The 23666-nt window shown below is 44.0% G+C and overlaps 1 protein-coding gene across 1 annotated transcript in view; it reads left to right on the top strand.

The window, feature by feature from the left end:
- TEX55 (testis expressed 55) overlaps window positions 1-23666 on the top strand; it is a 216956-nt gene that overhangs the window by 63894 nt on the left and 129396 nt on the right. Inside the window, exon 7 of the mRNA XM_033942914.1 lies at window positions 18381-18446. Within this exon, the coding sequence (XP_033798805.1) occupies window positions 18381-18446 (66 nt within the window). The remainder of the gene's footprint in view (window positions 1-18380; window positions 18447-23666) is intronic.

Here is a 23666-nt window from a genome sequence, read left to right as displayed (position 1 = left end):
CTCCGGCAACGAATTGCAGAGTTTAATTACACGTTGTGTGAAGATATATTTTCTCCGGTTTTAAATCTACTACTTAGGAGCTTCGTCACATGCCCCGTAGCCCTAGTATTTTTGGAAAGAGTGAACAGACAATTCACATCTACCCTTTCCACTTCACTCATTATTTTATAAACCTCTATCATATCACCCCTGAGCTGTCTCTTCAAGCTGAAGAGCCCTAGCCACTTTAGTCTCTCTTCATAGGGAAATTGATCCATCCCTTTTATCATTTTCATTGCCCTTCTCTGTACCTTTTCTAATTCCACTATATCTTTTTTGAGATATGGCGATCAGAACTACACACAGTATTCAAATTGCAGCCTTACCATTATAATCCCCCACTATAATCTGTGTCACCAAGAACTATAATCTGTGACACCGAGATCTATAATCTGTGTCGCTGAGAATTCATCAAAGTTTGTATTAGCCCCAAAGGTGAAATCTTCAATGTAAAAAAATAATAATAATAAAATTAAGATTCAATAAAGAAACCACAGAAGGCAGTTTGGGAAAATTCACAAAATGCAAAGTTCTCCACTGTAGAGAATTCTCTAGACCTTCAGTTCTATGATGTTTCAACATATTATCCTTAGTTAAGGCAGATTGTTGTTCAGTTACTTATTTAACTTCAGTGCTAAGTGTCTCAAGTCCTTTTTCTATAGAATCAACTCTCTGAGTAATTAAGACTCCATGATAGCACTGAAACTGAGAATAAGAACATAAGAATAGCCTTACTGGGTCAGACCAATGGTCCATCAAGCCCAGTAGCCTGTTCTCACGGTGGCCAATCCAGGTCACTCGTACCTGGCCAATCCCAAGGTGTAGCAATATTCCATGTTACCAATACAGGGCAAGCAGTGGCTTCCCCCATGTCTTTCTCAATAACAGTCTATAGACTTTTCCTCTAGGAACTTGTCCAAACCTTTTATAAAACCAGCTACGCTATCTGCTCTTACCACATCCTCTGGCAATGTGTTCCAGAGCTTAACTATTCTCTGAATGAAAAAAATTTTCCTCCTATTAGTTTTAAGAGTATTTCCCTGTAACTTTATCAAGTGACCCCTAGTCTTTGTAATTTTTGACGGAGTGAAAAATCGATCCATTTGTACCCGTTCTATTTCACTCAGGATTTTTTAGACTTCAATCATATCTCACATCGGCCATCTCTTTTCCAAGCTGAAGAGCCCTAACCGTTATAATCTTTCCTCATACGAGAGAAGTTCCATCCCATTTACCATCTTGGTTGCTCTTCTTTGAACCTTTTCTAGTGCCACTGTATCTTTCTTTAGATAAGGAGACCAGAATTGAACACAATACTCAAATGAGGTCGCACCATGGAGCGATACAGGGGCATTATGACATTCTTAACCAGTCTTGTTAACCATCCCTTTGTTAATAATTTCCAGCATCCTGTTTGCTTTTTTGGATGCCACCGCACATTAAGCAGAAGGTTTCATCGTATTGTCCACAATGATACCCAGATCCTTTTCTTGAGCGCTAACCCCCAAGGTGGACCCTAGCATCTGGTAACTGTGATTCAAGTTATTCTTACCAATGTGCATCACTTTGCATTTGTCCACATTAAATTTTATATGCCACTTAGATGCCCAGTCTTCCAATTTCCTAAGGTCCGCCTGCAATTTTTCACAATACGAATGCGTTTTAACAACTTTGAATAGTTTAGTGTCATCTGCAAATTTAATCACCTCACTCGTCGTCCCAATTTCCAGATCATTTATAAATAAGTTAAATAGCACCGGTCCCAGTACAGAGCCCTGCAGCACTCCACTGTTTACTCTCTTCCATTGAGAAAAATGACCATTTAATCCTACCCTCTGTTTTCTATCTGATAACCAATTCCTAATCCACAACTGAACTTTGCCACCTATCCCATGACTCTTTAATTTTCTCAGGAGCCTCTCGTGAGGAACTTTATCAAAAGCTTTCTGAAAATCTAGATACACTATATCAACTGGCTCACCTTTATCCACATGTTTATTCACACCTTCAAAGAAGACAAGCAAATTTGTGAGGCAAGATCTCCCTTGGCTGAACCCATGCTGACTCTGTCTCATTAAATCATGTTTGTCTACGTGTTCCACAATTTTATTTTTTATAAGCGTTTCTACCATTTTGCCAGGCACCGAAGTGAGGCTTACCAGTCTGTAATTTCCTGAATCTCCCCTGGAGCCCTATTTAAAAATTGGCGTAACATTGGCCACCCTTCAATCTTCAGGTACTACAGGTGATTTTAGCGACAGGTTACAGATCACTAACAGCAGGTCAGCAATTTCATGTTTGATTTCTTTTAGTATCCTGGGATGTATTACCATCTGGTTCTGGCAATTTATCACTTTTTAACTTGTCAATTTGGCTCAGTACATCTTCCAGATTCACTGAGATTTCTTTCAGTTCCTCCGCATCATCCCCCTTGAAAACCATTTCTGGTTCAGGTAGATCTCTTACATCTTCTTCCGTGGGGAGTGGGAAGGGGGGGGTCATGTGATGGCAGCACTGTCTCCTGCTTGAGCTCCGCACTTCTTCCTCCTTAAAACACCCCTAACTTGCACTTGTCAGCACCAATTGCAGCATTAAAGAGCATGGCCAATCCCGGATTTGCTCCCAAGTCTGATCGAGGGGTTTATCAGAGCCAGAACGGACACCTATCGGCAGTAATGCTGATAAAGTTGATGCGGCCTGGAAAAGAAAAGCCCACCAAGAATACTAGGATGGTGGCTCCCAGCTCAGCGCCCGGTGGCACGCCCACACATGAGGACAGCATGCAGGTTTCCGTCCGCCATCTTTCCCAACTGCTGGACGAAAAGCTGTCTAAATTACATACCGTCCTGGAAGAAGTAAAAGAAGCATCGCTGGGCATGCAGCGCGCATTCAACACGCGGAGGAGAAAATCTCAGCCCAGGAGGATCGGGCAGAGATGGGGGAGCAGCGCATTACCTCACTGGAAGCCCAGGTGAAACTGCTGGAAGACATGGCAGAAGATGCAGAAAACTGTGGCTGCTGCAACAATCTTCTGCTCATCGGCTTGCCCGAATCAGTTCAGGACTCGGAGCTGGGTGACCTGGTGGCAAGTTGGCTGCCACAGACTATGGGACTGGCGTCCTCCATGGGCCCTGTCCATGTGGAGCGGGCCCACCGCTTTCTTAATTAAGCAGCCAAAGCGAAAATCATGGAGACATACCGACAGATCTGGTCCTTGTACTTCCAGGGCACTAAGATCCTGCTCTTCCAGGATTTCTCCGTAAAGCTGCTGCATTGGCCCCTTATTATACACAGCTGCACTCCAGAGGGATCAAATTTGCACTCCAATATCCTGCTAAGGTCCGTATCAATCATAACAACAGGACCGTCACCCTGGATACCCCTGCGGATCTCTGCACTTTTATGGACAAGCTGCCTGCCCCCTGAAGGGGGTCTACCCCAGGACTACAGCCTTTCAAGCCTGAATGGACTTCTGTTCTCAAACATGCGGGGGATTCTTGGGGCTCATGCCACCACTACCAGACGGGAGTAGATTGCGCAGGCCTTGATCTATGGGCTTCCCTTGCCTGTTTTCTGTTGGACTTTGTATGCTGGATTGTGCTCCTTGGATTTTTCTGAGCAGAGGCAGTGGTGGTTATTTGTTATTTAGACTCCTGGCTGGAAGGAACAACTCTATACATAGACCGGACTGGTCCAGGCCTGGTGGTTCTCTCTAACTCCTTTTTGAGTGCTTTGGTTCCTGGGCTTGGCATATTCTTTGCTGACAAGTGTTGACACCATGCTTACAACTGGTTCTTTATGGGGGGGAAGGGGTGGGGCTCGGGGTTCTTTGCTGTTTCTGATCTTTGGGGAGGGTTTTGGGCTGAATGGATGGTGGGTTTTTTGGGGGGGTGAGGAGGGAGGGAGAGGGAGGGGGGAGTATGTCGGGTAGGGTGTGCATGGGGGAATTTGAATGGCAGCTTGAGAGTACAAGGGCATGATGTGTGTGTTGAACTAGTTTTCAGAGGGCAGCTGGGTAAGCCGTCCTCTGGACCTCTGTGGGTGGCGTTCCCTTTGTATATCTAGGGGGGGGGTGTCTGGCTGGGGGGTCTACCTTTTCCTCATTATGGGACTGCAGCTTCACATTGCTTTTACTGATGGGCAGATAGAGTATGGTTAAACTAAAAAATCTCCACACTTAATGTGGATGGGATCCACTCCTCGATTAAGAGAAAAAAAGGTGTTGACTTGGTTTCGTAAGGAGCATGTCGATATTGCCTTTCTACAAGAGACCCACCTCACGACTATAGAACATGAGAAACTAAGGAGGGATTGGGCTGGGGAGGTCTATTTCTCATCTTATAGTAGCAGTCAGCGAGGGGTGGCCATTCTAATCCATAAGCAATTTCCATTTCAGATGCATAAAGTTATTCAGGATAAAGAGGGTAGATTTGTGATGGTTCTTAGGGAGCTCTGGGGCCATAAACTGTTGCTTTGTAATGTGTACGCCCCTAATATCTATAGTCATAGGGGTTTTTTGGAAATGTTGGCGAGGCTGGCACAGTACCCGGGATACCAACTAGTTCTGGGTGGAGACTTCAACATCACGGCCGACCCTACCCTATATTGCGCTCCCTCGAAGTGTTTTCACCGAGACACAGTGGTAAAGGGGTGAACTTCTTGACTTCTCAACTCAGGCTGTTGGATATCTGGCGGTTGTAACACCCCACGGAATGTACTTATACTTTTTTCTCTAATCCACATAATCTTTACATGCGACTCGATTATTTCCAGCTCTCCCCTTCCTTGCTGCCCGTAGTAGATACTGTAGATATCTTGGAGACCCCTCTGTCGGATCACTCTCCTGTGCTGCACTCTTTACAGATGACAGCGGATCCTTCTGAATGTACGTGGCTATTCCCTTGTTACTTTTATAAAGATCTTGCTTTCCAAAAGTACTTGAGGACCAACTGGCTGGACTACTATGGTACTAATTACACCCCTGACCTCGACCCTGGACTTTTTTGGGAGGCATCTAAAGCAGTTCTGCGGTGCTTTATTATCGCATGTTTCAGGTAAGAGGTGGAGACAGGGGGCAGAACTGCAAGTGTTGACTGGAGAGATGCAACAGCTGTGCTAGCGCCACCAGAGTAGTTTAATGAACGCGGATCAACTTAGATTACGCGAGCTCCGGCAGCAGATTGACACTATTCTTACGGACCGCGCAGAAAGGGACATTTATTTCAATCGCTATAACCTTCACAGATGGGGAGGGAAGGCGGGTAAGTTGCTAGCCCGATTAGTCCATCCTAGTCAAAAGCGCCAGGTGATCACGTCTATCACGGACTCTCATGGTCAGATCCATACGACAGAAACACACATCCATCAACAATTTGTGAATTATTATAGAGATTTGTATGCTTGTAGGCCCTATGCTGTGACGGATTGGGACACATATTTTCAGGATGTCTTGCTCCCTTAGGTACTCAAGCATTTTTCCCTATCTGTCCCGGCAGGCTCACAATCTATCTAATGTACCTGGGGCAATGGGGGGATTAAGTGACTTGCCCAGGGTCACAAGGAGCAGCGTGGGTTTGAACCCACAACCTCAGGGTGCTGAGGCTGTAGCTTTAACCACTGCGCCACACACTCCCACTTATCAAATCTCCTGGCCCTGATGGCTACGGGCCTGAATATTACAAGATCCTTTCCAATATTACCTCACCCTCCCTGTGTGCGGCTTATAATACCTTGCAATCCCAGAAGGGCCTAGACCGTTACAATATGGCCCATGTTGTTTTATTGCCTAAACTGGGCAAGGACCCCTCTTAGGTGGGCTCTTACAGACCCATATCGCTCCTTAACCAAGATGCAAAGTTGCTGGCCGCAATCCTCGCAAAACGCTTGAATGCCTTTTTACACCTCCTCATCCACGAGGACCAGGTGGGCTTCGTGCCCGGCAGATATGCCTCTATGAACTTAACTAGAGCGTTAATGGCTATCTATTCGAGGAAGGGGGGGGGGGGGGTGACAATAAGGCCGCTATTGTGGGCATGGATATGGAAAAGGCATTCGATAGCATATTCTGGTCTTACGTTTTCTGGGTCATGGAGCATTATGGACTGGGGGGTACCTTTTTGGAGTGGATGCGCAGTTTCTATTTTTCTCCTCAGGCTCGGCTTCTCATTAATGGTTATCTTACTACCCTATTTCAGTGGGAGCGGGGCACGCGCCAGGGATGTCCGCTGTCTGCTTCTTTTTCTTCTTGCTATTGAACCGCTGGCGGTTAAGATACGATCGGACCCTACCATAGTGGTCACCCAATCAAAAAATTCAATCAGGTTCGTTTGGCACGAATTAACTTTTGTAAAGCCATGTTGCCTTGGATCCTTTAACCATTAGATTCATTAGATTCAAGGAAGTACACTATCCTTTCTTTCAGCAACACTTCCATTATTATTCCAACAACCAAAGTGAGACTCACCGGCCTGTAGTTTCCTGCTTCATCCCTGTGACCACTTTTGTGAATAGGGACCACATCCGCTCTCCTCCAATCCCGGGAACCACTCCCATCTCCAGAGATTTGTTAATGACATCCTCTTATACTTGGACCAGGCCCACTTGCAGGATTTCAGGAACATATCAGGCCTTCGAGTCAATTGTTCTAAATCTGAATTGCTTCCTTTGGCATCCGATAGGCTTGAGCGCTGGCATGATGATTTGCCTATTCCCCCTGTCCAGAATCCAATGGGCTAACGGGGTCTACCTGAGTATCCATCCTAAGATCATGTATCAATACAATGTTCTTCATCATATTGAGGCCATATGTACCCTAAGTGTAAAATGGAAGGACCTGATGCTTTCTCTTTTGGGCCGAGTCGCTTTGTTTAAGAAGGTCTTACTACCTAAAATCTTATATCTGTTACAGATTATTCCCCTATGGATTACTACTAAGGATGAAAGGGCTTTTAGATCCATTCTTCTATCCTTTATCTGGCGTAATAAAGCAGCCCGGATCAGTTTCGCCACTGTGTCCTTGGGCAAGAGGCTAGGTGGACTGAATCTCCCGTATATTCATTTGTACAATGTGGATATTGTGTTTTGTGCATGAGGGTATCACAGGGCACTACAAATTCTCCCCTACAGGGTGGATGACAGCGTGGTGTGCTCCCCACTCTTTCTTATCTTTACTACATGTACAGCCATAGGCCCTCTCCGGGGCTGGTCCTCAGCTCCACTTTTGGACTCCTTTATGCCAGGTGTGGCAGTGGTGGTGGAGGAGACAAGAACGTTCTCCTTGGGTATCTCCCTTTCTGCCTCTAATGGGGAACGTGGACTTTTCCCCGGGAATGGGTATTTCTGAGTTCCAATTGTGGGCGCCTCGGGGCTATGTAAGTCTGCTGCATCTTTCTGAAGGGGATATTGGTGTTGTCCCCACTTTTTCCCCACAATCCCAATGGGAACTCCTTACTATACAGTTTTGGGCCTACCTACAGCTATGACATTATTATTCCTCCATTGGGGGGAGCAGTGGTCCCTTGGCAGATTAGACGCTCAACTGTTTCTAATTCCTTCTTAGATGAACACTTTAGCCATGTGGTACAGGGTCCTTAAGCTCGGCCCTTCCACTCCCTATTTAGAGCAGATGGTGGGTCTGTGGTCCAGGGATTTGGCCGTTGACTATAAAAGAACTCAATTTTGGGACTTTTTTTTGCTAACATTTCTCTGTTGGTTGGCTCCACTGACCTCAGAGAGCTGCAATTTAAAATCCTACACCGCACATATATCTCTAAAGCCCGGGGTAAGGCTATGGGACTCTGGTTTGATGCGACATGCTCCAACTGCCAGAAGGCCCCAGGCACCTTAGTACCTGGAATGTTTCTGGAATGCCCTCATACCGCTGTTTGGCTCCAGATCCTCCCCTTCCTTGATAGAATGCTTTTGGGGGATCAGCGGGAGCATCTTCAACAGGGATTTGTTCTCCCACATAGGAAGTTCCTTTACATTGCACTCCTGTTGGCGAAAAAGATCTTATTACAAAACTGGTTAGAGTCGACGCCTGCTTCCTTTCACCAGTGGTTACAGAAACTGAAGGAGGTTGCTGCATTTGAAATTTGAACTTATCACTCCGCTTTATCTAGTGATAAACGACTTTATGTATCTCTTGGCAGGCATCTCTGTTGGCGGCTGAGGGGCCTGTCTCTGCTGTTTGATTGTCCTCTGCCATGCGGGGCTCCTCACTGTTTGCTTACTCTCAAGCAGGTATGGATGGTGTGTGCCTGTGATGTGTCTGGGGTATGTTTGATGTGGGTGGATTTGCTGGATGTTGTCTGACAGAATGGTTGGGAATGAGTGCAGGGGTTTTGGGTTTCCCATTTAAAACTCAGGTTATTGCAGCCCTGATTGGTCCTCCAAGAAGGTGATTTCTCAGTGATTTCTTTATGGCCTTCCTCATCACACTCGTTTTATCAACAGACTGTTGAAATACTCCTTCTTAATGGGGGCCTTGTTGCAGCGTGATTGAGCATTGCAGCTGGAGTGTTGTTATCCACTAACGCAGCCCTGACTGGCGAAATGGGGACTCCCTGTTGGGGTATTGGTGTGTGGAAGAAACAAGCAGCAGCATTGTGCCTGAATGAAAATACAGATAAGTTTTTCCTGCTTAATTTCAACAGTGCTTGGTGTTAGTACATTGTAGCGTTTGCTTTTTGATTTTGATGCTGACTGATGCGTAGCCAGAAGGATGCTGGGCTGTATAAAGAGAGGCGTAGCCAGTAGAAGGAAGAAGGTGTTGATGCCCCTGTACAGGTCATTGGTAAGGCCCCACTTGGAGTATTGTGTTCAGTTTTGGAGACCTTATCTGGCGAAGGACATAAGAAGACTTGAAGCAGTCCAGAGGAGGGCGACGAAAATGATAGGAGACTTGCGCCAGAAGACGTATGAGGAGAGACTGGAAGCCCTGAATATGTATACACTAGAGGAAAGGCGAGACAGGGGAGATATGATTCAGACGTTCAAATACTTGAAGGGTATTAACGAAGAACATAATCTTTTCCAGAGAAAGGAAAATGATAAAACCAGAGGACATAATTTGAGGTTGAGGAGTGATAGATTCAAAGGCAATGTTAGGAAATTCTACTTTACGGAGAGGGTGGTGGATGCCTGGAATGCGTTCCCAAGAGAGATGGTGGAGAGTAAAACTGTGACTGAGTTCAAAGAAGCGTGGGATGAACACAGAGGATCTAGAATCAGAAAATAATATTAAAAATTGAACTAAGGCCAGTACTGGGCAGACTTGCATGGTCTGTGTCTGTATATGGCCATTTGGTGGAGGATGGGCTGGGGAGGGCTTCAATGGCTTGGAGGGTGTACGTAGATGGGCTGGAGTAGGTTTTAATGGAGATTTCGGCAGTAGGAACCCAAGCACAGTACCGGGTAGAGCTTTGGATTCTTGCCCAGAAATAGCTAAGAAGAAAAAATTAAAAAATTAAAATTGAATCAGGTTGGGCAGACTGGATGGACCATTTGGGTCTTTATCTGCCGTCATCTACTATGTTACTATGATCCTGTGAATGAAAGACTATATGGACATTGTGATAGAACTGCTGTAAACACTGCTGTGGAGTTTTTTTGAGCCCATGAAGCATTAACAGGCTTTTTTATCCACATATTTATATGCTGTATTTAGCTTAGTGCAAAATACTGTGTTTTTCTCTCATCCTATATTGTACTACATAGTGGTCAGTGAAGTGATCATTACTGTGTCAAGCATAATTTTTGCTTTTTCTTTGGTAATTGAAATCACCCATTTCTCCAGCTTTCCTAATCTCTAAAAACATTTCTTCATCTGTCTGCTCATTTTGTCCCGGGGATGGTAGTATAACCCAACCTTTATATTCCTTCCCTTCACACATGGAATTTCTATCCATAAATTCTACACTGCTATCTATGTCATGCAGAATGTTTATTTTATTTGATTCAATTCTCTTTAACATATAGCGCCCCCCCCCCCCTCCAATTTGATCTACTCTATGCTTGCGATATAATTTGTACCCAGGTAACACAGTGTCCCATTGATTGTCCTCCTTCCACCAGGTCTCCAATGTGCCTATTATATCTATCTCATCATTCAGTGCTATATACTCTAATGCTTATTTTATTTTTTAGGCTTCTCGCATTTGCATACAGACACTTCAAATTGTGTTTTTTCCTTGCAACTACAGTCTGCTGAGAAGACAGGGAAAATTTGAGTCTTTTATTCTGCCTTCCTCTTAAACCCTCCTGGCTTTCTTTCACCATTATTGGAACCTCTCTACCGGGACTCCCTAAATATCCTGTTTCAATAGTATCCTCCAAGAATACCTCACACCAAACCATCCACTCCCGGGCGACTGTCAGCTTTCCTCCACATCTCAGTTTAAAAGCTGCTCTATCTCCTTTTTAATCATTAGCGCCAGCAACCTGGTTCCATTCCGGTTAAGGTGGAGTCCATCCTTTTGGAACAAGCTCCCCCTTTCCTAGAAGATTGCCCAGTTCCTAACAAATCTAAAACCTAATCCTTGCACCATCGTCTCAACCATGCATTGAGACTTTTTAGCTCTACCTGCTTCTTGGGTCCTGCACGTGATACTGGGAGCATTTCTGAAAATGCAACCCTGGAGGATCTGTATTTCAGCTTTCTACCTCAGAGCCTAAATTTGGCTTCCAGAACTTCCCTCCCACATTTTCCTGTGTCATTGGTACCTACATGTACTAGGACAGCTGTCTCCTCCTCAGCACTATCTAAAATCCTATCTATGTGATGCATGAGGTCCACCACCTTCGCATCAGGCAGGCAAGTGACCAGGCGATCCCACGCCCACTAGCCACCCAGCTCTCTACATGCCTAATAATCGAATCACCAACTATAACCGCTGTCTTAACTTTTCCCTCCTGGGCAGAAGCCCCTGGAGACACATCCTCAGTGCGAGAGGATATTGCATCCCCTGGTGGACGGGTCCTATCTACAGGATTATTTCCTACTTCACCAGGATGATGCTCTCCTTCTAGGAGACCTCTCTCCTCCAAGGCAGCACAGGGGCTACTAGACTGGAGGTGGGACTTCTCTACAACATCCCTGTAAGTCTCCTCTATGTACTTCTCTGTCTCCCTCAGCTCCTTCAAGTCTGCTACTCTAGCCTCAAGGGAACGTACTCATTCAATGAGAGCTAGGAGCTCTTTACAGCGAGCACACACATATAACTTCTCGCCAACCTGGAGAAAGTCATACATGTGACACTCAATGCAAAAGACTGGCTAGCAACCCTCTTGCTGCTGGACTACTGTCTGCATCTTGTTATTGAGCTAATTAACCTTTTTAGGCTACTAGGAATATAGTAGACTAGTATAGAGAGCGTTAGGATTTTATTAAAAGTTTGTTCTGTTAAGATCTAAAATGATTAAGGGGCTGGAGCAATGTTCCCTCTAATTTTTCATAGGCTGTGTGTGCAAAAAATTTCATCTGTGCGCATTTTAAAGAAAAACTAAATTTGTGTGCGCTATAAAAATGATTGCCAGAGGGCCCGGAGTTCAGTTATGGGCATTTATGGGCAGGTCTTTGAGTTTAGTCTGAATTAACGAAAACACAATGTAATTTTAGTTACACTTTATGTAACATAAAGTCTCATTTCAATAAACATAAATTATGTTTCATTGAAATGTTTCATTGAGCGCTACCTATAAATAAGGTATCATTGTACTTTATACTTAAAATTTAGAAAATAACAGCAATTTAGTTTTCAAAGTTTTTCCCTGTGATCTTTCATATTTATCCAGTCCAAATAAATTCTGTCAAGATCTATTGAGCCTTTATCTTGAAGGTGACTCTTAACACGCATCAGCATTTCCAAATGCTCTAAATGTAAACGATTCCTTTGTTTAGTCTTCAAATTGTTCATTAGACTAAAACCACGCTAACAATCAGAACTAGATGCTAAGAATGTGGCACCAATGTCCATCAATTTTGTTAAATCTGCAAATTGATCATTCTGAAATGCAAATTTCGTCATATCTGGAAAGCTGTTTATCAGATTGCTTTTGATTTTTTCTGCAACAAGGAATTTAAAGTCATTGTATTGCTGAATAATAACACTTTCCTCCGGAAGAAATTGTTTATACTTTAAACAAAGAGATCTGATATGTCCATTTCCAAAGTCAAAATCGCATTATAATATTGCTGTACAGTCAAAAGCAGACCATTCCTCAACTTCATTTTCAGGAAATCTTTCACCCAGATGCAAACATAGGATGTTGATGAAGGTTAATATGGAATAGTATCCACTGAAACTTTTTCTCCAGACCTCATCCTGTTGTCAAGAAGACTGTTGACTTTATCACTCCACTTAACCTTGTCGCCTAAGTATTGCATTCGAAGTTTGTTCAATTTACCCTGTGCAAGATGATAAGCTTCCAATGGTGTCAAACCACATTTTTGAAATGCCATGGTTAAGGAAGCCAGTTCTGATAAGACATCATTCAAAACTTCAAGTGTAATATGAAATTGTTCAGCTTCTTATAGCAGTACTTTGCAATAGGATCATTATCTTTGTCTTCAAAATATTTTAACAGGGGTCATAATTTTGAATAATTGCTTTAAGTGCAAAGTGTCTAGATAACCAGCGCACTTCATTCAGAGGTCTGAAAGCAATTGATTCACATTGAGACGCATCTGCTATTTCTTGAAATTTGCATCGTTTAGTAGAAGACCGACAGAACACCGTGTACACAGTTCTTATTAAAGTTTCTACTTCTTTCATCAATTTTACTTCTTTCCATGAATCAGAAAGTCCCAAATCTTCCCAATGTACAACACAATGTTGCTGCACTAAATGTGGAATGTCTTTTCTCAGCTGTGCTGCAACACCATCTATTTTGCCCAACATAACAGAGGTACCATCAGAGGTAAAAAAAAAAAAAAGCTAGGAAGAATTACTATGGAGACAAAATCTCCAGGTCAAAAAACCAAAACAGTACACTGTTCCACATCTGGCGGAACCTTACTTCTAAAAATGACTCCGCCCCCTCCCCCTCTCCCATCTCCAAATGACCTAGCCAAATTTTTCAACGAGAAGATCACTACCATAAAGAGCTCGTTTCCCTCAGCTATCTCCTACAACTCTCTCCCCCCGAAAGACTCCGACGCTATCCCTGCCGACAGATCATGGACTACATTCGAACTTGTATCCGAGAACCAGATCTCTAAACTTTGCCTCAAACTTAAATCCTGAAAGTGCATCCTAGATCCCTTCCCATCCTACCTTTACGAAAAAAATCCCTACACAGGCCATCTCTTCCCTTACTAACCTCATAAACAAAGTCTTACTATCGGGCCTGTTCTCCACCGAAATGGGACACATTGCCTTATCCCCTCTTCTGAAAAAACCCGATCTTGACCCTTCCTCACCATCGAACTATCGCCCCATAGCAAACATCCCTCTTTTAACAAAACTTCTAGAGACCATAGTCGCCACTCAGCTCTCCTCTTACCTAGAGAGATTCTCCATTCTCCAACACTACCAATACGGATTTAGGCCTAATTTCAGCACCGAGTCCCTCCTAGTTTCCCTAATCTCAAAGGTGCAACAACTACACGCCCGAAACAAATTTGCTGTTCTCCTACAGTTTGATCTCTCCGCGGCTTTCGATGTCGTGCATCATAACATACTAATCTACCAACTTTCCGAGATTGGGATAGACTCTTCTGTCCTAAAGTGGTTCTCAAACTTCCTTCGCGATCGTTCCTACATTGTCAACACAAATGGCTCCAAATCCGCTTCATGGACACCATCCTGTGGTGTTCCACAGGGCTCTCCCCTATCCCCTATTCTCTTTAACATATATATGACCTCCCTGAAGCTCCTTAAACTATCCCCCCTTGAAACAATTTACACATATGCAGATGATATCCTCATCCTCCTCGAAACAGATCCAAACCTTACAAACCTCCAAGAGAACATCACATCATGCATAATGAGACTTCATGCCTGGTCCCTCTCAGTACAGATGAAATTAAATGAATCAAAAACAAAATTACTCTGGCTCGGCCCAAAATTAGCTCACCTGCCCGCCCTCTTCACCCTACCCACAGGCCCTGTTCTACACCTTGAGTTCTTAAGCAAGGTCCTTGGCATCACTATCGACTCCTCCCTTTCCCTCAACGATCACCTGAATTCCCTGACAAAATCTTGTTTTTTCAACCTCCACATGCTGAGGAAAGTTAGATCCTGTTTTCACCAAAAGCATTTCACCGTCCTTGTACAATCCATCATCCTATCCAAACTCGATTATTGTAACGCCATCTACTTAGGCCTAACGAAAAAAAGTCTTCGCAGACTCCAGCTTATTCAGAACACTGCGGCTAAGCTGATTTTTGCTAAACGCAAATATGACCACGTCTCCCCTCTTCTTACCAATCTTCACTGGCTCCCAGTACTTTCCAGAATTCATTTCAAATGCTCCTGCCTGGCTTTCAAGATTATTCACGGCATCCTTCTGCCCCTAATCCCTCTATCCTTCCTCGCCCCGACACCAACTACCACCAGATCTGCCCACAGACATAAACTATCCTTCCCTTCTCTACACGGCATCCTCCACGCAGGTAAACTGGGTAGATCCCTCCTCTCCAAAATCACCGGCCTCTGGAACGTTCTCACTGTCCCGCTGCGGAACCTGGACTCCCTCCAACTATTCCGAAAACAACTGAAAACCTGGCTTTTCTCTAGCATATAATAATCTCTTCTCCTGATTACATCCCCTCTTTTTATGCTTTGTAAACTCTTTCTCTTCTCTCTTCCCATATTTTTTAAACTCTGTAAACCGTGTCGAGCTCCACTTCAGTGGAGAAGATGCGGTATATAAACCTAAGGCTTAGTTTAGTTTAGTTTAGTTTAGTTTAGGTGAACATAACCATTTTATTCAGGTCAAGTTCATGTTTCCTATAGAATTCCCTAATTGCTGTTACTATAGATGTAGCATCACATGCTTCCAATTGTAGCATCCCACCAAATGATGTCCTATATTCATAAAGTAGAGTATTAAGTACTTGTTGACAGAAATGTCTGTGCTTTCATCAACAGTTAACGTATGATACGTTGCTTATTTAATGTCTGCCGTACGATCATCTTGCACGATGCCATTGATAATTCCAAGAAATTCAAACGCATAGTTTTTGCTTCTCTAGCTATCACGTATACTAACATACTTTGCCATGTGCTCATTGATATCTTGAACAGAGAGCATTGAGATATTCATCTTAATGGCCAGCACAACACTGTCAACAAGAACGTTAATTTCATCAGGACTGGAATGCTTCCGTTCATTACTAATTTGCTGTTTTCTTTTTTGGTTGGGCTTTCAAGCAACATATTAACCAGTCCCCCTCTTAAATTTGGATTTTTACTTCTGAGTTTCCTAATACTGTCGGTATGAGATTTACTTGATAGATGGCGTTTCAGAAAGTCCAGTTTCCAAACATCATCCCATATTTTTCTAGTAGAGAATTTTCCAGTTGCTTTGGCATCTTGACAATAACAACATACAACTCCATCATCTTCGTCATAGGTAAATATTTCACACAGTCGAACACGCATTGTATTTCGAGATTCCGGTGTCTCTGTTTCAACAATTTCTTCAAGCCATTCAGACCTAAAAGCTGTTGCAGCTCTCTTGCGTTTTACACTTTTCACCATTCGCGATTTAGACATTTTAAGAGTTATATCTGGTTGCAATTTAATAAACGAATACAGTTATACAACCGCAGTACCACGCTGCACACTACGATTCCACGAAATAAACAATATGGCGGAACTTCAGGAAGTCAAAGAATCGGAAGTGTTTCATATCCTATGGGCCATAGGCTATGGCCCTATGGGGCACGTGACGTGTCAAGTTCAACTGCCAAAGATAACGGAATCACGTGAATGACTTAATATTTATATTATAGCGCTTCAATAAATGGGAAATCGGAACAGCTGGTCTTCTGCAACTTTTCATTTTAGCAGTGAAAATCATTTTAGGCAAAAATTTTTTTTTTTTTTGTGCGCGCTATTTTAATTTGTGTGTGCGGGTTCGGCAAGTTGTGTGTGTGCGCACAAGCGCATAGCTTAGAGGGAACAGTGGGCTGGAGGAGTTGCCGTACAGTGAGAGATTAGAGAAACTGGGCCTCTTCTCCCTTGAAAAGAGGAGACTGAGAGGGGACATGATCGAAACATTCAAGATAATGAAGGGAATAGACTTAGTAGATAAAGACAGGTTGTTCACCCTCTCCAAGGTAGAGAGAACGAGAGGGCACTCTCTAAAGATAAAGGGGGATAAATTCCGTACAAACGTAAGGAAGTTCTTCTTCACCCAGAGAGTAGTAAAAAACTGGAACGCTCTTCTAGAGTTTGTTATAGGGGAAAACACCCTCCAGGGATTCAAGACAAAGTTAGACAAGTTCCTGCTGAACCAGAATGTACACAGGTAAGGCTAGTCTCAATTAGGGCACTGGTCTTTGACCTAAGGGCCCGCCGCGTGAGAGGACTGCTGGGCATGATGGACCACTGGTCTGACCCAGCAGCGGCAATTCTTTTGTTCTTATGTCTTTAGAAGGGAACCTACAATTGAATTTTTCTCCCCAAAGCTCTTTAGAAGGGAACTTACAATTGAGCTTTTCTTCCCAAACCTATCAAAGCTCAGAGCCTTCTACTTTTCTCCTCTCAGAAGGAGAATGTCCTCTTCCCTCCTTCTCTAACAGACTCTCAAGGCTACACTACTACCTGACTGATTTTGCTGAGCTAAAAAGAGAACTACAAAAATATAACCCATCAAAACCCAAGTTTACCTTTCCCAAGTTTGAATACCACCAGACAAAATGTTCCAGTGGATGTATTTTTTATTTTCTCAGCAGAGCAGATCCTCTCAGTACCTCTTCAGGTGTGGGAAAAAGGGTGAGTTTCCAGATCTGGTGAGAGGGCTTGGGGGTTAGGTTTTTCAGGTTGTGCAGATTGTCCTTGTTAAGATCAGCTGCAGAAATGTGAAGGGTAATTTAGAAGTATTATAAGAGTAATTTGAGCCTAGGGGTGGGTGGACGGGCAGATAGTAGCTCACAGGTTGCTGTGAAAACTATCTTAATGCAGATCCTCTACAACCTCCCTCCTAGAACCAAGTTTACTGAAAGTTAGGCACTAGGCCAGCATTCCTCCCATCAAGGGTCACCTGTGGAATCTAATCTCTTCAGAAAATCCATTTTAGCCAAGGCATCACAAATGGCCTCTAGCATTATTGAAGAAGGGTTAAGAGGTAAAGAAGATTTACCGGTACTCAGCTCACCAAGCATCTGTATAGTCCCCCAGGCCACAGGCTTCATTCCATACTGACTTCCCTGCTTCAGTTCCATACCAACAGGCAGCTATAGTACAGATGACAAAACACCCTGTTCAATTGATGGTTCAAGGCAGGCAGACCCCACTAGAGTTACATATGTACCTCAACAGGACATAACACAGCTTTATGTACCATCCCTCTTACCACCAGATCCTTTGGTGGGTGCCTAGATTATGGACTGAAAAATGTCTCTGCATCTGGCAAGGAAATGGTTCACTTTCCCTCAAACTCCCCAACAGTGGTGCATGCACAGCACACAACATTCCACCAACAGTGAATCAATCCATTGGGCCTCTGACCTGAGCAACAGACTGAACAGCAGGGTAAGTGGGAGTCTTACCTTTATGTCTGCCCACCAGCAACAATGCAAAAGTAAAATTATTCAAGGCAAATCAGAGTGCAAAGCCAGACAGAGCAAATTCTCAGAACTGTGTTGTCACGATCTACCAGTTCCTCTATTAATATTTATATTTTCCAAGGAAAGACCATAAGTGTGTGCAACATGAATACCAGTATCTAAACATGAGATGAGGTAAACAAATGTTAGATATACTCAAGGCTTAATTTTTATGGAAATGGTCTGGAATGTTGGAATTGCAATTCTTTTCACACTTTAGAGCAGCAAGGGTGCTCTTCTCTAGTCCCTCTCTGCCAGACAGCCTTCAGGGAAAAGGAGGTGGAAAGGATGAAGCTGGAGAAATAACAGAGCATCCTATGCTTCCCCTGGCCCACCTACCCCTTCCTCTGGCTCCACAGTTCCTCTTTTTTGTCTACAAATTAAGCCCTGGACATACTCTTGAGACAGTCTTTTTAAAGATAACTGAGTCATGAATGGACATGGAAGAAACAGAATGAACAGAAGCCACGATTGAAGCTTTAGCTATGGGTACTGTCGCTCACAAGTTTTAAACTTTAGCTAATTCAATCCCTTTATATGTTTTTTTTCTTTTTTGGTAACTTAGGTAGTTAGATCTATGGACGTGACAGAGGAAGGAGAATTTATTTCTACATACTCACTTCTAAAGGAGGTGAGTATCCATGGCATGATGCAACGTAAACATAAAGAAAGACAGCATTCTAATTTGGGAAAGGCAATTGCAACTCTGTCCTAAACACTTAGGAGTAATTCTATAAGGAGTTGCCTAGTGTAAGGCAGCAAGAGTGAATTTATGCATATGTGGACACATAACAGTATATGCCCTAAATGACCATTTTCCAAGTACTTCATATTCTAAAAGTATGTGCTAAGATACAATGGCACATACTTTGCAAGTGGGTGGTTACATAGGTGGAGTGTAGAAAGCGCACAAACACACACACGCTCACTATAAAATCTTATAATCCACCTTAGGGCTATATTGAATATTCAATTTGATTCAGCCCCGAATAGTTTTCAAAATACATTATTTGTATTCGGTCAAATAGTGATTTAAATCTGAATACATATAATCTGGGGTTCCACTGTGCCAAATCCTACTAAAATAAACACTTGACCTCTGATCTCACCTTGCGTCTGTTATTATTTATGTTAAAGCCCAATGCCCGTTATTCATATTCTATATTCATATTTAGCTAAATAATATTTTTCATTATTTGTATTGGGCTGAATGGTAAATATGCTATTCGTTACAGCTTTATAGTATGCATATTGTTTTACAATATAGGCACAAGCCTTTACACGAGCTGTTTGACAGTGTAATTGTCCATGTTTGCAATAGGTGTGTGTAAGGCTGTTTAGGATGGTATCTACAGAGAAAAGTAGATGCCTACTTTTCTTTATAGAATCTGTTCTAAATAGGCACATTCCTAGTGCCTAAATTCAGGTGCCCCCTTATAGAATTACCTTCTTTGGAGGAGGGGTGTATTTTTATGAAGCATGCTTTACAGATAGAAAGACCTCTTATAAAATTGTGTAGTGAAATATGCATGATTGCACCTACTTATATAATAATAATAATAATTTTATTCTTATATACCGCCAAAGCCGTAGTAGTTCGAGGCGGTTTATAATAAGAGACTTTTCCCTCCTGAATTCCCCTATTATTGCATACATGTCAAAGGGAATGGTTTCTGGTCTTTAAACAAAATGTAACAGACAAACGGAACCTGAGTAAAGTCAAAATATGTTTTTTAAAATTATTACTTCATTTTGTAACGACTGCAGTGTGGATGTTGTCCTCTGGAAACTTTTTGATGCAGCTGCTTTAGATATAAAAGCTGCTTTGGTGGTGTCCTTTGTCACACCCGCCTGTCTCTCTCGACTGCGCAGGCTGGGAAGTGAGACTGTGGATCCTCCTCCTCAGCTTTTTTTGGCTGGGTCAGATTATGTTTCTGACACATTGTATGACCTTATGCGGATTTTGGCAAAGGTGTCGGCATGCTCCAATTCCGCCCGCAGGATGCTCTGGATCAGACAATGGGCTGGTGATTCTACTTCCAAGGCTACTGTGAATAGACTTCCCTTTAAGGGGCAGTTAATGTTTGGCAAGGGGCTCGATGACCTCATAAATTCTGTAGTGGACTGTCACCCTTAAGTCCCTGCCTGACAGAAGACTCAGGACTTCTAGAGTTTCTGGTCGCTCTTAAGTTTTGTGGCTCCAGGCGATCCCGACTGTACGCGAATGCCATTGTCGCAGAGATTTTCCCAGGGCTCCTGGCCCAGGTATGCCGGCTACAGGCAGTCCTGCACCCTCTGCCAAAAAAGTTCAATGACACTAGGCTGAGGGATGTCCCTCTTCAGATAAGGGGCAGACAGCGTTCCTGTCCGCTTGGGTTTGCATTTCATCCGACCAGTGGGCTTGGACATTATTCAGTCAGGCTACAAGCTGGAATTTGCCTGATCTCTGATGGATTAGTTTGTAGACTCTCTAGTGGGGCGGCTAGACCAGGTGCTCAAGGTTCAAGCCACTGTTCAACGCTTTTTGGATATTTAAGCTATAGAGCCGGTGCCACCCAAACTCTCGGGCTCAGGCAGATACTCTTTATACTTTATTGTGCCAAAGAAAGGCTCCGAAGATTGGATGCCTATTCTGGATCTTCAGCACGTAAATGCAGCTCTCAAGGTTCCCTGCTTTTGCATGGAGACAGTGCAATCAGGAGAGTTTGCTGCCTCTCTGGATATCATGGAAGCCTACTTGCACATTCTGATTTTTCCAGCCCACTGCAAATTCTTGCAGTTTCATGTCCTGGAACAGCATTACCAGCTCTCAGCTCTGCCCTTTGGGCTGGCAACGGCTCCCTGTACCTTCACCAAGGTTGTAGCACCTTACCTGCAAAACATGGGTCTGCAGGTTCACCCTTACTTAGATGACTGGCTGATTAGGGCACCCTAATTGGACGAAGGTTTGCACATGGTGGCTTAGGTGATCCAGGTGCTGGAGGACCTGGGATGGATCATGAGCATTCTGACTCCCATACAGTTTCTGGAATATCTGGGAGTTCTTTTTGACACGGCCATAGGCCATGTCTATCTTCCAGAGGTGTGCAGACTGACTGTATGCCCAGATTTCTTCCCTTCTGGAGCTGCTGACTCCTTCGGAGTGGGCCTATCTTCAGATTCTGGGGTCCATGTATGTACTATAGATGTAGTGCCATTTACGAGGGTGCACATTCATCCTCTCCAGCATGCCCTGCTCTCTTGCTGGTCTTCCCTGGACTCTGGAGGCTTGAGCCAGCATGAATTGGTGGCTTCTCCCACAGTTGCTCTGCAGGGTGCTGCAGATTACCTCCTGGATAATGGTGATGAAAGATGTCAGCCTTTGGTGCTGGGGAGCCCACTGTAATCGTCCCATCCAGTGGTATTGGTCACCCTCTCAGAGGAAATGGTCAATCAACCGGTTGGAGCTGACAGCCATGGCTCTGATGAGATTACAGAAGACTCTGAAGGGCTAAGTGGTCAGTAGCCTATGTCAATCGCTAGGGTGGGACCAAGAGCACCCCCCCCCCTCTTTCCCCCCGGCTCAGGAAGCCTGCCTTCTGTTTCTATGGGCAGAATGTCATCTCCAAGTACTAGCAGCAGTGCATGTGGTGTTCAAGCCGACTTTCTCAGCAGACAGACTCTGGATCCAGGCAAATGGACCCTGTCCTCAGTGGCATTCCAAGCCATAATGCGGTGCTGGGACTGACCCCACTTTGACCTCATGGCCATGGTGAAGAACAAGAAAGTGGATCATTTCTTCAGTTGCAGATCCAAGCCCAGAAGTGAGGGTCTTGTTGTTCTATTTCAGCCTTGGCCTCAGGAGATTTTCCTGTATGTCTTTCCACTGGTCCATGATAGGCCAAGTTGTTCAGTGGATTGCAGTTCATTTGGGCCAAGTCATTCTGGTGGCTCCAGATTGGCCTCACAGACTGTGGTACGCAGATCTGATACATCTTCGGCTGTGTGCCCATCCAGCCCTTATGCAGGGTCTGGTATGTATGAAGAACACAAGTCGCTTTGCTCTTATGACATGGCTAGTCTACTGTGGTTGTTGACATTCTTCTCAAGTCTAAGAAGTTGTCCACAGTTTCTGTTTACGCTAAAGCATTGAAGGCTTTTCAACACTGGTGCGCTCAGGACCAGGTGGACCCTTATTTGGCTCCGATCTCAGTGATTCTTGCTTTTCTGCAAGCTTGATTTGATAAAGGTCTCACTGTAGCATCTTTTTGAGTCCAGGTAGCTGGGCTCTCTTGTTTTAGAGCTCGGGATCAAAGTTCCTCTTTGGCATCTCCTCGTGACGTCACCAGATTTTTTAAAGGGGCTCTTTGTATCAGACCACCTGTCAAGCAACCATTCCCTGCCTGGGACCTCAACCTGGTGCTGTCTAGCCTTACCAAGGCTCCCTTTGAGCCCCTTCGGGATGCTTCCCTATTGGACTTGATGATCAAGACTCTGTGTCTGGTTGCTATTACCTCAGCGCGACGAGTCTTTGAACTCTAGGCTTTTTCTTGTAGGGAACTATTATTCCACATCTCAGAGACTGGGATTTCCCTGCGTATGGTTCCCTCCTGCTGAAAGTGGTTTTGGCTTTCCATGTTAATCTGGAAGTGAGTTTGTCTGCTTTTCAGCCTACTGGTTCCAAGACACAAGATCACCTTTTGAAGAAACTGGTTATGTGCAGCATGCTTCTTCACTATTTGGTGGTCACTAATGAATTTTGTCTCTCTGACCATCTGTTTGTGCTGACTCATTCTATTAAGTGGGGCGCTCCCGCTTCCAAGGCCATGATTTCCATATGGATCCATAGGGCCATTTCATTAGCCTATATTCTTTCCGGAACATAGTCTTCTGTTTCCATCAAGGCGCATTCTACCAGGAGTGCGGCTTCTTCATGAGCCGAAGCTAGAGCTGTCTCCCCTGAGGAGATCTTCATAACGGCAACATGGTCCTCTCTACACATGTTTGCCAAGTTTTACAGAGTGGATGTGGCGGCAAGATAGGACTCTGCCTTTGAGTCCTCTGTCCTACAGTTCAGTGTAGCAAGCCCACTCTAGCTTTCAAGGGACTGCTTTTATACATCCCAACTATTTAGAATGTCTTACCTATTCCACTGGAAAAAGAGATTATGTACTTACCCTGGTAAACTCTTTTCCAGTAAATAGGTGAGCCATTCTAGACTCCGGCCCGTCCTTCCTGTGCCTGCCTACTGTCTTAGTCTGTTTATGCTTTCCAAGTTGTTTCTTGGATGCCTGTCAAACCTTGGGAACTGGGAAGAATGCTGTGTATATGTTACTTTTCCTGCGGGAGTAGTTTCTGAGCTCATTTGAAGCCTTGGTTGACTGTTTGCAGTTTATATTCTAATCTTCATTCTTGAGCAGAACGGTTGTTGCTGAACTTGATTACCATGGGTGTCTCTACTTCATGTTGATTTGGTGGCTTTTAGTGCTTGGATACTAACTGTAGGAGGAGCTAGAGAGCACACTGAAGTACAACAGAGGCTCAGAGAAAAAATCCAGAGTGGATTCCTTTTGCAGATGGCATGCGGCCATGGAGATACTACCCATCTGTCTAGAATGTTTAACCTATCTACTGGAAAAGAGCTTACCAGAGTAAGTACATAATCTCTTTTTAGGTGCCAGTAGGCATAAACTGCTAGATTCTCTATATGGCGCCGATATTGGCAGCCACCAATCACTTATCAATCGCACAACGGCGCCATATACAGAATCACGCCTCCAGGAACGATAAGTGCTGGAAATGTAGGCCAGGGTTTTCTAGGCCTACATTTCTGGTGTCTGTTTTTGTCGTAAATTGCACCTACATAGGTGCT

Source organism: Geotrypetes seraphini, chromosome 4, assembly GCF_902459505.1.
Source record: "Geotrypetes seraphini chromosome 4, aGeoSer1.1, whole genome shotgun sequence".
Taxonomy (NCBI): Eukaryota; Metazoa; Chordata; class Amphibia; order Gymnophiona; family Dermophiidae; genus Geotrypetes; species Geotrypetes seraphini.
The sequence above is the reverse complement of the archived record's forward strand: the minus strand, read 5'-3'. Positions and strand labels throughout refer to the sequence as shown.